The sequence below is a fragment of the Acipenser ruthenus genome, chromosome 5, assembly GCF_902713425.1.
Source record: "Acipenser ruthenus chromosome 5, fAciRut3.2 maternal haplotype, whole genome shotgun sequence".
NCBI lineage: Eukaryota > Metazoa > Chordata > Actinopteri > Acipenseriformes > Acipenseridae > Acipenser > Acipenser ruthenus.
Genome location: NC_081193.1, coordinates 76,269,761 through 76,284,504, shown reverse-complemented (window position 1 = coordinate 76,284,504; position 14,744 = coordinate 76,269,761). Strand labels below are relative to the sequence as shown.

The window sequence follows — 14,744 nt, the reverse complement described above, 5'->3', positions numbered from 1 at the left end:
GTCAGGGTTCCCACCCTTGGTTAAGAATAATTTTCCAGGACTTTTCAGCTGTTTTCCATGACACTTTAGCCTTGCATCACCCCTTATATCTACCCCATCCTCACGCCTTTTCAGTTTTTTTTTTTATTTTAAATTAACCACATCACAATACAAAAAAGTGTTAATTGCATATTTTGTGTAACCTAATGAATTACACATAGCAGGAAATAAATTAAACTAATTTCAAAAGCAACACATATGATAATTAGTTTACTAGGTGTCAGATAATTAGGTGTCATTTTTACAGGGAAGATGGAAAATAAAAATGAAAACCAGAAAGCGTGTGCATGTATTAGATAGATAGAGAGATAGATAGATAGATAGATAGATAGATAGATAGATAGATAAATATAAAATAGAACATTATAAACTTGTACACATAATTGCCAAAAGGTAGAGTACAGTACAAAGTAGTTTGGTATTTATAAATTATAAATTTAGCTATACTTTAATGATATGCATTACTTACAAAATTAAAGAACACTACATTTTACAGAGAATGCACGTCTGTTTTGATTTTCTTTAAAAAGCACTAATGCAGAAGGGTTATAATACTATTAAATAAATCTGCACATTGAGCCTATAATATCATACAGCACCTGCAGCAGCAGCAACAAAAAACTACCATGTGTGTCATTTTTTTAAACAGTATACAAAATCAAAACTTTAGCATTAAACTGTAAATAAAAACTTTTAAATGTTTAATTTTGTCTCTATTTTACAACAAGCACTACAGTCAACTCTTGTTATGTAGCTAAATCAGACACTACAAAATATGCTTGTTCATTGTTATCCGGACCGTTCATTTACATCATCCCACCTCAAAATTGCCGATGTTTAGACATTAAAAAAAATAAATGTATACAGTAGACATGTAAGTGAACATAGGTCTGCCTCATGTTCTGAGTGAACATGGGTCTGCCTTTGTTAGCATTTTAGCTGCAAACAATCTATTTACAAAAATAGTTCCCTACATATTTTGTTCTTTCTATAAGTAACACATTTTTTTAATATTGTTATACCTTGCATACTTAACAGTCTGTTCTGAAAAGGTATTTAATAAACTAGTATTTACATATCTCTGTCCAATCTGTATGCAGCTCACAGAACAGCTGCAGATCCAGGTTTTGTATTCCCTGCTATTGATGTGATCGAGTCAAACACTTTAATAACATATATGAAGCAATGCACTTTTTATTTTGCTGTACCACAAAACCACCAATGAAATTTCTTAAACACTTGATATAAATTGGGTTTATAAATTCAAATATGTAGGCTACGTGTTGGAGCACCTCACTTCTGTTCCAAGTACTGAGTGTAGTGGCACGGAAGGGGAAGAACTTTTTTTTACATATTTTGTTTTTATCAATGCTAAAGTGTACCTGTACTTGCCTTTGGTGTAGCTTCATCTCCCTTATCATAAATTAGCTAAATGCTAAACCTTGAAAAACATTAATTCACTGCATAATGTCAAACCAAGTTTTTCTTGTGTTGTAGATAATATACAAACTTTATACATTTCTAAAAGTTTAAATCGTTACATTTTTTAGATTTGATTTAATTTTGTAAAAAAAAAAATATGCTGGAGTGAAGACAAGGCTTTTGGCAACAACGATTTTTTTTTAAAGTTTACGAATAAGTGAAATGATTAACCTTAGACTTAGTATCAGTTGCTAATTTTAACACAGCGGTACACATTTCTAACCAAACATTGAGCACATAATCCAAAATAACTCATTACGGTTAAATATAACTTTCAATAGTTAATACCATGGCGGGAAAACCACACTGTTAAATCTGCTCTTTTAATTAAATGCAACTATGTTGTTAGACATAATCCAAATTATGATTAATGAAAAAAATCACGTTTGGTAGAACATGAATACATTATCTGCCATATTTAACAATCGAATGATCTTTCCGCACACCAATGAACCGAAATTTCCCTCACAGCAATACTGTACTAGCAATTGGCCGCCCGCCAATTATCCAGCAACACAATCACGATAACTGTGACGTAGCACTAGACAGACGGCTTAGACCAGCCTTGTACACAGCCCCCTAGCCGGTGTGTACTTTACTCATTCTGCTAATATAAATTGTCTCATCATTTTCCATGACATTAATTTTTTTCCAGGCCTGAAAATTAAGACAGACCTTTTTCCAGGTTTTCCAGGACATGTGTGAACCCTGTATAATACTTAACAACCTTTTAGATCTGATTCTAACTGCAGTTCCAGTTGTACTGCTGCTCTCTGAACCATTTAACTACGTTGACAGTGTTTTCTTTCCTGCAGGCTTGCACAAACACACAAGCCTGCTTTCCTGGGCAGCATCAGTAGTGAAAAGTTTGTTGTTGTACTGGCAGTAGCCACACTGGCGAGGTAGATCAGTTGTTCAGTTTAAAGACCATGAGCACTGTAGCTGTCACAACCTGTCTGCACAGTGGCATTTTTCAATGTCACCAGCGCAGTTAAAAGGTGCTCCGGAAACGTGTGTTATGTCATCTTAGACATCATCTACAGACAGCCCACTGACAGCCACATGCTCGGATCCGAATAGACATGACCTTTTCTGTAACGCAGAACACAAGTTCTCAGGCACCCCATTTATAACACTGAAGCTCCACGCAATCGTGTATGTGAATTGTCAAGATTACACACATACAAAAGTTTCAGCATCTATTTTCAAGTGCAGTGGTTCTGTAGCATGGCTTGTTCTCCAAGTCTCTCTTTCGAGACTGCTGCTCATGGAACATCAGTAACTGAAATCTGCCAACCGAGTCCCTACTGACACCCCTTTATCAAGCTGCCTTACCCCTGGGGCGACTGAAACCAGTGCAGCTTTTACATATATTACAGAAAGTCACCATATCTTGTCCTTCACAAGTTTCATCACAACTGAATAAGCAGTTATTTTGATACCTGCAATGTGTGCTATGCCAATGTTTCTCAAAAATATTACTGATTTGAAAAAAATAAATAAATAAATAAAAAAAATAAAACTTAGAATATTTGTCCTGTTTTTTTCAATTTACAATAGTTGTATTTTCTGAAAGGAAAAAGGTTTGTTAATATTACTAAACCAAAAAGTGTACTTTTTCTAGTAACTTTGCACTTTAAAACAACACCATAAGGTTTATACTGTACTGGTTCTACAAAAGGTTTCCTGGTTTCAAAAGGGGCTGAACATCGCAGACAGGGGTATGTGGGCTCCACCATGTCTGCCCCAGCATCTGTTGATATGCATGTTTAAGAGGCAGAAGTTGTAGTAACTCCATTAGCACAGAGTAGGGCTGGCTTAACCTCCTGACCACCATGTAATAAGTCTGCATGCAGCCTGTTCTACAGTATAATACAGATCTCCAAAGAAACCAACTTTGTGGATGAAAAGAACTAGTCCCAGAGCGGGTTTTGTGTGCATATTTTTTGTTTCATAATATACCAAAAACAAAATTGTTAAACTTGCTGTTGAGTGATGTTTTCTTAATTACCGGAATAATCAAAGCAATAAAATCAATTTATTTTTATCAATTTATAGACAAGATTAATAAATCGCTTCATGCAGCACTAATCATGACACGTCCTATCATAACTTGGGATGGGCACATGTGATCATTTATTCGAGTAATCGATTAGAAAATTATTAATCTTTTAGAAAATTATTAAATCGTATCATCTATCTTGTATTGCAACAAATATAAATGGTCTGAACAGACCCATGCTAAGCCTGCTGCTGCAGCACAATGTATTTGTATAAATAAATCAATATTTCTTTCTATGGCTCTAAATGAATTACACAATGGAGGTGGTGGGAATGCAAAACTATATTTAATTATTCAATTTAATACAATAGGTTACAAAAAAAGAGATATCATACAATGGGGTACTGTCAGTGGCCATGGTATAATTATTTATACTTAAAACAGCTGTAGTTAATACTAATTATTAACTAATGTTGCTTCATAAAGTCAAATGAAACCTGCTGAATAACGTTATCATATTGAATTACATACCGCTTTGTAGTTTTCCATATACTTAACGAAAAAACTGACAAATTGAAAAATGTGACATTTCGAAATCTAACATGAAATACTGTACTGCTATTATTGCTTCCAGTAGACTTTTGTGCTATAATTTTGTAGTTTCTTTGATTACAAAGATGTTAAAAAAAAAGATCTAAATGAATATATATATATATATATATATATATAGTCTAATCTACATGAACAGCATAGGGACAGTAATAACCACATGATACAATCATGTATCCAACTACCTGCAGAGAGAGGCCCAGTTGCAAGCCTCGGGCTCTGTTCACTGCGAGACTGAGCGTATGCATTGCATAAGCAGCAGAATTACCAGTAAATCACAACAAACCATTACAGCTTGCCCCACCAAATGCACTCCACAAAAGGAGAGAATAACAAACCTAATGGTTGAAATGATCGCAGAAGATACATTGCCTATTAGCACTGTTAAAGGGAAAGGTTAAATCAACACATTCTGTTGTTTTAACTTGACTTTTAGTTAATGACATTCAATGATTTAACTTGTACTCTGTACTACATTATTTATAAGGCTTCCTGTAACACAGAGGTGTGGACCGTATTTAATATGATATATTACTTAATGAAAACATTTATTTATATTTTATAGTTGTCCAATGGAAGATGTAACATTGATTTATAATAATCTGTCCGTTAATTTGCTGAAATATTACTATTATTACTGACCAAGATTACATTTATTCAAAGGAGTATAAATAGTTTCTGACCCCAGAGTGAATGAACGACAATATTTTTATCATTTGATTGTCAATGCTTTGTGTGTTCAGTGATGTATACCTGCAGCTGTTGATCCCAGAGGTTTCAGCCTCGAGGGTTCTTTCCCCTGTATAAATGAACACACAAATACACTCATTTTGTACTTAATACCCGCAGCTAATAAAACCAACAAGCTATGGAAAGCCTTTTAAAAGTGTGTGGTTGGGATTTCTGGAACCAGCAGCAAGATGAAATAACTGTCTGAGTGCTTGCAATCTTTCTTTATAAAATACCACATAAAACCTCCTGGCAAAGCTCCCTCCTTTTGTGATGCAAGGCACAGAGGAGCAATAATCTAATATTAACTTTGTGGATTTAAAAGGTTTCTGTCGCTGCTTGGAGGTTTCAGTATCTCCAGAAATACTGGGCACGACTCGTGTTCTCTATAACTCAATACAGACGAGAGGGAGTCTGCTAGAATGCAGTGCAAACTGCAGGGCTCAATTAACGACGGTCATGTGGCAATTGCTGTGGGTGCCCTTCTCAATTGTTGCAATGCCCATCAAAATATGTCTATTCACAGACGCTCCCAGGGGTGGAGATGGGAAACCGGCAGGGACTTATTCTCCTCATCGCACAACAGCGAACCCTACTGGCCAGAGACTGAGCACATTCAGAGTGGATAAGAAGCAGGGCTGATCTCTGTCTTCCGGGATCGGTAGCCCATCCACCTCTGTTCTGGATTGCTCAGTGTAAAAGTGATTCTGGCTTTAGGCTTGTGAGATCGGAGGATGCTCACACACCCTCAGAACGTCTGTGCTGTGTGGGGACTAACTGCGGTGAGGAGAAAAAACATAATTGGACATTTCAAATTGGGGGAAAATAAATAATAAAATAATAATTGGTCACTCTGTAATTTAAGAAAAATGATGGTAGGAAATACTTTTCTATATTGTACTGGTGTTTTATTATTTTTTTAAATCTCATGATAAAAATACGATTGTTTTTTCAATTCACCAGCGTTTAGCTTTTATTAAACTGTGTGGAATATAAGCTATTAAAATTGAACAAAAAGGTCCCATGCGTAGCAGTAAAAGCCAATGCCTTCAGCGCAGGGAGGAACGTCCTCACAGGCCGAAATCTAGGCTGCTGGTTGCCATTGCAATTGGTGGATTGCCGGTGGGGGGGTTGATTTCCTGGTCTGGGATCTTGCCACCCCTGGCTACCCCGTCACCGAAGCGCTGAATTGCTCTCTGTGCGGTCTCGGGTGATGACAACTGTGTTCCTCTCAACAGTGAAGCTGTTTGCCAAAAAACTTCTTACAGTAAATAGTGAAGTGGCACAGCTTTTAGCTGTCTGCGTCTGACATATCGCATTCATCTGCGAGAGAAGTATGAACCAGGCTTTACAGTTTTCCACGATTCTAAAACAGCATGTTGTAAAGAAAGCCTCTGTAAATTTGGTGAACTTCTGTTTTCCAATGCATTTGTTCTTCTGTCTACAGAAAACAGCTCACTCACAATTTTGTATTTTAGCCATCACCCATTTACATGCTTGCTTAGCTATCTCATTCGCTGACCTACATAGCTACACGTAAATGCTGTGTGCATACACAACCAAACAGTTTACAGATACTCGCAGATTTGTATTTTCAGTGCATGACATGCTGCACTTTTAAAGGAAATAAAGGAAGTGCCTAACTAAATGTGTTTTTACATCCATTTCCAAGATTTCACTGACTTTATTCAAATTCACGATTTCTGTGACAAAATAAACACCAACCTCGCTCTCTTCCTCTTTGAAACCGCTCGCTCTAAGGCTTTTATTTCCCCAGTCCGCTCAGCTCGCGCTCCGGTGCTGCTAATTCTGCAGCCCGCTCCACTCATGCAGTGCTCCACTGCTACTGTAAATCGTTTCCTTTGAAACGGGTACCCGGCTCCTGCTTTGGTACCGACAAACCGGATACAAATATCAGGGCTCCGGTTCCAGTGAGTACCATTATGTTTTTAGTAAAACTGATCAAAACATTAAAATTGACACGTTCACACTTTGGGGGGGAAAAAAAAAAAAATGTCTGCAAAAGATTTATTACTGTGTAAAGTGAATCTTCTGCACCTCGATGGGATCATTCTCAAGACAACCCCAAGCCGAACACGACACGATTTCAGCTATCTAAAAAAGTAATTTAACCACAAGCCGATGGGGTCGTATTTCGGCTTGGGATCCTAACATACACTGACCCTTTTGCATATACCATGTGGATAAAGATTTTTTTTTAATTGTATATGAACCATGTTAATTGCAATTAACATGGTTCATATACAAGCACACAAATGGCTTTCACTGTTGTAATAAAACTCTTACTGTGCAAATTCGATATTATAGGTAATTTTGTTAACTTGAATTATACAGGCAGATTTCATAGACTGCATAGTATTGCCGAAGTATCACAAAAGCTGCTTCGTTTACAGTGTTAAATATTTTTCCTTTGCAAAACATCTTTTGGCGCAGGAGCGGTGCCACAGGCTTTTTGCGCTCAGGCACTTTACCCACTCATCTCCATGTTCCTAGCAAAATGGTCCCACTCCACTCCGTGCTCCGCCCACATGCTCTGATGCAGGGTAGGCAACAGCAACATTTCACTTTCATAGCAGTTTGTCAGCCGCCAGCAGCACTATTGTGCTAGACAGACAGCTAGCTAGCTACCAAGACAATCCCATAGTGCTTTACAATATTTGATTAGATTAAAGCCAAGCAAAACAAATAAGTCTTGAGGGAACATTAGGAGAATGTCCCAGTCTCCAAATACCTAATCAGTTTTGGCAAGGTATTCCAGTCTAGGAGCATAGCAGCTAAAAGATCTAGTGCTCTGCATACATCTCTTGGTCTTAGATTCACAGATCAAACCCAGATTCGAGGGGCAAAAGAGATTGAGAAGACTGGTAGGGTAGCATTGTGTCGGAAATGTATGAAGGGACTTGGACCTTGATAGCCTTGTAGGTTCAAATCATAACTTTAAAATCAATTCTATTGTGCTGGAATCCACTGAAAGGATGCCAAGCATGGGAGATTAACGGAGGGAGTTGGAAAGAAGACATTACTCACATTCCTCTTGGCTGGGTAAGGAAGCTACATTTGTTGTTTCGCTGGGGAGTGGCTGGGGGTTGCTAACAGTCTGCGATGAAAAGGAAGGGGAGGAACTGCTGCTACTGTTCATGTCACTCGTGAACCCGTCCGATTGGTTGCTACTAGTGCTGGGGGCATGGCCAGGGGAGGAGTCTTCATCTGGTTGCTTCTTCTGAACATCTGAAAAAGAGAAGAAAGATTTTCAGGGTCACAGGATAACTGGCTTTAACTGTGATAAACAGACTACAATCCCTTAACCCCAATAAGGGCATCTCTCAATACAAAACTGGCCAGCAGTACCAGGATGTAGTTTGTATGTAAAAAATTACATTTTGATGCATGCATATATGCATGTACAGACAGACATCATAAGAACACTTCAGCTGACCTATTTCACATGAATTTGACAATGGTTAAGAGGTTAGTTTGTGTCCATGTACCCAGATGAGGGATACTGGTCCACAGATTAGGACTCTGATTAATACGTTTCTCAAACTATCTGCATTACAGTGGAAAGATACATTACCGTCCTTCACACAACCCCTCTGAGCTACTCTAAACAGTTTGAGAGCTAATGAGTTTAAAGCAAAGATTTTTCATGTATTGGCATTACCACAGAGTGCGGGCATTAACAAACACATCCCTCTCCATTTCCAGACCCACACATAGTAACTGCTCCAGTTTTTGTCATAAGCCAGACAAAGTTTGTACAGTTCTTTGAAATAAAGTTCAAATAAAGTTGTTCTATAAAATGACCATTAATAATGCAGATGAATGCATTATGTCACAGTCCCCATGCCCACTGTTCTTTGAGAAATTCATTGGAAAAAGAAGAAAATAAAACACAGAGTTCTTCTAAATCTGTTACATTTTAAAGTGCAGTTAAAAGTATATATGCCTATGAAGTAGTAATTAGGGAATTTAAATGTGCATATTTACAAGTCTAAGTTTAATTACTGTAAAGCCCCTTTCACACAGACTAGTTATTACAGTTCAGAGCCGGCACTAAAGCAGCATGTTGGGCTGTGTGAATTGCCTATACCGGCACAGAGCTGTCATTTTATGACGGCTCACCTACATCACAAGGTAGTTCAGAGACAGCACAAATCCGTCTTAATGGCATATGTGAAGACTCTACTCCAAAGTCGAAGGACAAGAATTATCGATCATATGGTTCTTCAATAGATAAGTTGACAACCTTTGTGCCAAAATGCTGAAGAATATCACCCTCCACATTTAACAGGGAAATTGCTGGTAGATTATTTTTCTTTGGGGGATAAAGACCTCTCCTGCTCTGCATCATGCCCATGGTACAACCTGTTTTACCCACACTACCTTCTTCAATCTCCACAAGCTTCTTAGAACCCCAGGTGCTCTCTTGTAAACTCGGTATGGTACACCATGGGGCCCAGGTGATGATGAAGCCCTTGCTTTCTTCACGGCTTGCTCCACCTCCTTCCACTTAAGAGTAGAGTCTTCCATTTGGTGGTGTTCTGGTGGATTAGTACGTGGAATATCAGAGGGAATCGACACAGGCTCCTATGCCCTCTTCTTGGATCGGTGTAGGTCTCCAAGATGTCTGTCTAGCAAAACAGTACTGCTCGTGTCTGACAAACCGCAAATTTGATTGGTAAAACACAAGAGGAATGTTTCTATGTACATGGCAGAAATGGCGTTCTCTGTCTGTATAATTTTTAGCTCCTACCACTGCTTAGATGCCAGCACACACGTACAGGAGACGTCTGCTTTCTTACAGAATATTTAAGACTTTCATTATACAACAACATGTTAAAATATATTTATGAAGCACTTGTCCTTCTGACAAGTCAACCTCGATCTTTTAGATGGAGGGGAGTGACATTTTGTTTGATTTGTGATTCCTATTTTAATAACTGATAAGCAACCAAGTAAACCTGCAATTGATAATGATAGCAAAGTAACATTTACGCAGAAGTTTCTGAAGGATCCTGTGGCAGGGCAACAGAGAGCCCTGCACATAAATAGGGGGCAGGGCCAAGCCCTGCTTGTAAATAAATGTATTGTTATGATTTAAAATGTATTGTTTGTTAGAACGGGTGAATTTAAAAGAATGGTTTGTGGGTTTATTTAAAAGAAATGTATTTTGTGTTTATTTAAAATAAGATGTGTTAGCTTGTTATTGTTGTTTAGTTTAAGTGTGGTCTGGCAGAGGAGGTGTTAGCAGCTCGTCTCTGTCAGGCAGCTCGCGAGACTACGTGGTCCACAGTCGGTGATTAACAAAGTGACTGTCGACCACGCAGATATAAAAAACCTGTGCAGAATGTGACCGTCTCCGAATTCATTAACTGGTTGTTATTTCGGTGATGGCCACGTGTATATAAACATGTCTGTGTGTGTTTGGTGGTGGGTATGTGGGAGAGACAGAGAGACAGGAGAAAAAGAAAAGTAAAAATGAAAGTGAAAGAAAGCAATTGCTACTCGTGCTGGCAGACCAGCATGGTATTTGTTTGGGGTCAGTGTTCAAGGTTTGTTTTTTATTTGAACTTTTTATTTTTCTCAGTAAAAGCAGTGTTTTTGTATATCCTTTTCATTTATTTTTGTTGCAATAAAAAAAACGGCGCACCACCGCTTTTTCACTTGGAAGTACCTGTGTGGGTCAGCTTTCTGGTCTGGGACGTCACGACTCGGCTATCCTGCCACAGACCCCTAAACTGGTTACTAAGCAACCTGGCTCAGCGCTTTTAGTATGTCAGTTAAAATGCCACAATAAACTGTCAGTGAAATACAGTATTAAGAACAATTCATTAAAAAAAAAAAAAAAAAAAAAAACCCAGGGAAACATTCAGGGTGTATTCATAATTTATTTATTTATTTAATAAAAATCGTATTATTATACCTCTTCGACATAGCGCCGTAGCAGAACCTCCAAAATAGCAGTTGCTACAGCCAAATCGTAGCTGTTGGCATCTCTGATCCACAACTAGGGGTGCAATACTTTAAGTGCAGTACAGAAACCAAGACTAGAGGAAATTAAGTGGAGATAGAACTTAGGACAGAGGGAAGGAGACACTTCTTCACACAGAGTTGTGAGGGTATGGAATGAGTTATCCAGTGATGTTAATGGAGGCAGAATCACTTGGATATTTAAGATCCAACTTAACAAAGATCAATCAGCTACAAGGAATCAGATGAGGTTGCAGGTCTGAAAGGCCTCCTCTCGTTCGAAACTTTTCTTACGTTCTAAAAGTTAAACAAAATTCAGCTGTTTAAGGCTAAAATACTGGCCTGAATTAATTTCCCTCCCCATTAAAAATTATCTTAAATTAGATACGGCAGGTCAGGCTACACTAGCTATAAAAATACACAGATAACAAGACTATCTTCAAAAAAACCTGAAACCACCATAAAATAAGTTACTAATGAAAGGGGGCCCTTCAATGCTTGTCCAGTTCCCTGAAGCTGATTTTAAGACTTTGATTAAGTCTTTCCTAACCCTTCTTTGTTGTATGCTAAATAGGTTTTGTTCCCTCTGCCTCTCTTCATAATGTGCAACATCCAGCCCTGGAACGGGTCCGGTTGGCAGTCATGTCCTTTGAGATTCGGGGCCAAATTGAACTAGTATGCCTAGATAAATAGCAGTAGCGTGCATACAATAAAGTAGAAGAAAAAACTTAAAAGAAATTGAAATGTTGAGGAACAACTCCCTCTTCCCCCAGCGAGACACTTGATATTATTTTCTGATATATTTCACAGATTCATTTACATTCTGATTGTGAAACACAGTAGGGTTTCTGCTGCGTGCTTTAATTAAAGCTTTTATCTACGTCAGCTAGTCTCATTTCTATAACAGATTTGCGTGTGTGGATTTGCCTTTATGTAGAAGTGAAGAAGACTTTCCTCTCAAGTACAGAAGGGAAAATCTATAGGAGGGACAAAATTTGCAGACATGTACAATTTGGGGTAAATAAAAACACAAAAAAAAAACACAAAAGCATCCTAGTCCGCATACAAAAATGCAATGATAGATCAATCTATGATGTTTAGTCACATCAAATAATCTCAACAATATTATTGGCAACAAAAACATTGTTTAAACAAAATTAGAAGTACAGACAGGACTACCAAACACAATCATTTCTATGCATCCTGATTTTTTTTTAAAAAAAAAAACACAATAAACACAGGTAGATGGTACTGTCAATGCAGATGTAACGTCAAACATCAGACAGTTTTTTCATTACTGGGGAAAAAATACACGTATACCAACATATATGATTGACATAAAACCGTTTAAACAGTTTAATTTGCTGTAAATACAATACCACTTACCTGCGTATGCTACTGGATATAATTAGATACGTGATTTTGTTGTTCAGTCTTTATATAATAATGGGATGCGGTATGTCATGCACTTTCTAGAAGCTACACCCAGACATTTAACGAAAGCCTGTTGTCAAAACAGTGTGTTTATTATAACATAACAATAGTACTTACTTTCTGATTTCCTAATTTTCCCATAATTTCTGTTTGTATTCTTTATCGAGATATTTCTTGTGCTGCTTAACAAGATATTTTGTACTGCTATAAAATCAGACTTTCCACCATCTTGCCTGTGATATGACGAGCAAGTCTGAATACAAAAAATAGCAGCGAAACGTTGGGCGAAAAAACGCAGCGAATAAACGCTATAGTGTGACTAGCCCTGAATGTCAAGAAAATATAGCATAGGTCTCTTCCACCGATCTTCATAAGTATTGCAGCGAGTTGTTCCAATCTCTCTCGCCTGTGTGTGTGTGTACGCGCATACCTGTTCTGCACATGTAATTTCCAAGCTCTCTTTTTAAGCGCAAGTCTAAATTGTGGATGACATTTCCATTTGCTTGCCATGAAAAAGCTATTCTGCAGCTCCGTGGATAAAACCCACTGATTACACGCAAGGACTTGTCACAATTAAAACTCGTTTTGCCACCGTCTGTGCTGAGAGAAAGCCGACAGCTAGAAGCTATTAAACAAGGCTCTGGAAGCAGAGACCAGAGCTAACCAAGCCAGTCTAATGGGCAACACAAACTCTGAGCTCAGCTCCTCTGTGACAAACAAAAACTGTCAGTGACACTTTAATTATTTATTTATTTATTTATTTTAAATAATTATTTCCATCCAGGATTCTTTATGTATCCACTAGTGCTGGAACGAACAGAAATAACCTCCCTGGAGTAAAATAAACCCAGTACTCCATCAAATGACCTAGGGGTCACTGCTGCTGTACCCTTGAGCAAGGTACTTTACCTAGATTGCTCCAGTAAAAACCCAACTGTAAAATGGGTAATTGTATGTAAAAATAATGTGATATCTTGTAACAATTGTAAGTCGCCCTGGATAAGGGCGTCTGCTAAGAAATAAATAATAATAATAAAATAATAATAATGAACTCTTCTGTACAGTAGGGTGTTATTTCATATGTCATTTTTGCATTGTTTTTTAGGCATGATACATTCGATAGTCAGTTATAAATTCATTTTTGTAAATGAACAGTCATTTACGGCATCTAATTAATTTCATGCCGTATTGGAGGTAAGGAGGCTGTGTGGTCCAGTGATTAAAGAAAAGGGCTTGTAACCAGGAGGTCCCCGATTCAAATCCCACCTCAGTCACTGACTCATTGTGTGACCCTAAGTAAGTCACTTAACCTCCTTGTGCTCCGTCTTTCGGGTGATACGTAATTGTAAGTGACTCTGCAGCTGATGCAAAGTTCACACACCCCAGTCTCTGCAAGTCGCCTTGGATAAAGGTGTCTGCTAAATAAACAAATACTAAAGTATTTGTTATACTTTTAGAAATGTGTTAACTCCAGCCCAGGATGTAATCCTGCCATTTGGAAAACATTTACCACTACACAACCAGCCTCTCTGTGTTGCTCATCAAACTTGTCTTAAACCAGCCAGTGCTAGCTGCCACTAACAGATTATCATGCCAACTGATTTTTACAGTAATTCTGAAATACTTAGAAATCCTGCGATCCAGCTTCTTTAAAATAGGATTCTGGGAAACAGTTGCATCTAACTTTCTACTAAAAATTAACTAATTGAGTTACTGTGGTAATGGCATCAGTAGTACCAGCAGTTCCAATTATAAACATGGATCTTGGTTGTATGTAACAGGCTGTTTTGTGAAAAAGTCTTTTTTATTCTTTTTTTTTATTGGCTGAGCTAGAACAGAGGTTGTTTATAACCTCACTTAGCTGCAAGTTGTAGCAGGACTTATTTGGCTCACAGAGTGACACTGCAGCCTCAAATCAATACAGCACATCATGCTCAGCTCCAGTGCTGTCACCCTGCAACCCAACCTTCCTCTTCCAGCAGGGTCTACACTGCACTAAAGAGCAGCGCAAGGCCATGCCACCAACCTTGTCAGCGACGGTTCAATGGGCTCACTAATAAAGAGACAAAACACGACTCACAGCACCAGAATACCAAGCGATTGGCTGCGGCTCAGAATACCAACGATGGCAATGCCCTGGCACTGCAGAGCCAGTGAGCCAGCCAGCCTCTGTCTGTTCAGACACCCTCACAGATTTCAAATCATTTTATTTACCCTTTCCTTTCAAAAGATAAGCCATGCCTATGGGTCCCCCCCCCCCCCCCCATTTTTCCATTGCAAATGAAACATATCGTAGTAAAACTGCTACAGATAAGTCCAATTTCTATTACTACAAAAAATATACCCGAAATGCATTCATAGCACACCTTTGTAACTGCTGTATTTATACCTGCAGGGTTTAAGCAAATATCTGTCTGTTCCTAGACTGTCATGAAGAGATTTTAGGGGAATTTTCAAA

The 14,744-nt window shown here is 38.1% G+C and overlaps 1 protein-coding gene across 3 annotated transcripts in view; it reads right to left on the bottom strand.

Annotated features, from left to right (window-relative positions):
• Positions 1-14,744, bottom strand: part of zfand3 (zinc finger, AN1-type domain 3) — a 74,311-nt gene that overhangs the window by 17,808 nt on the left and 41,759 nt on the right. For all 3 annotated transcript variants that reach the window (XM_059024533.1, XM_034004071.3, XM_059024532.1), the window contains one exon: positions 7,910-8,110. In XM_059024533.1, the coding sequence (XP_058880516.1) occupies positions 7,910-8,110 (201 nt within the window). The remainder of the gene's footprint in view (positions 1-7,909; positions 8,111-14,744) is intronic.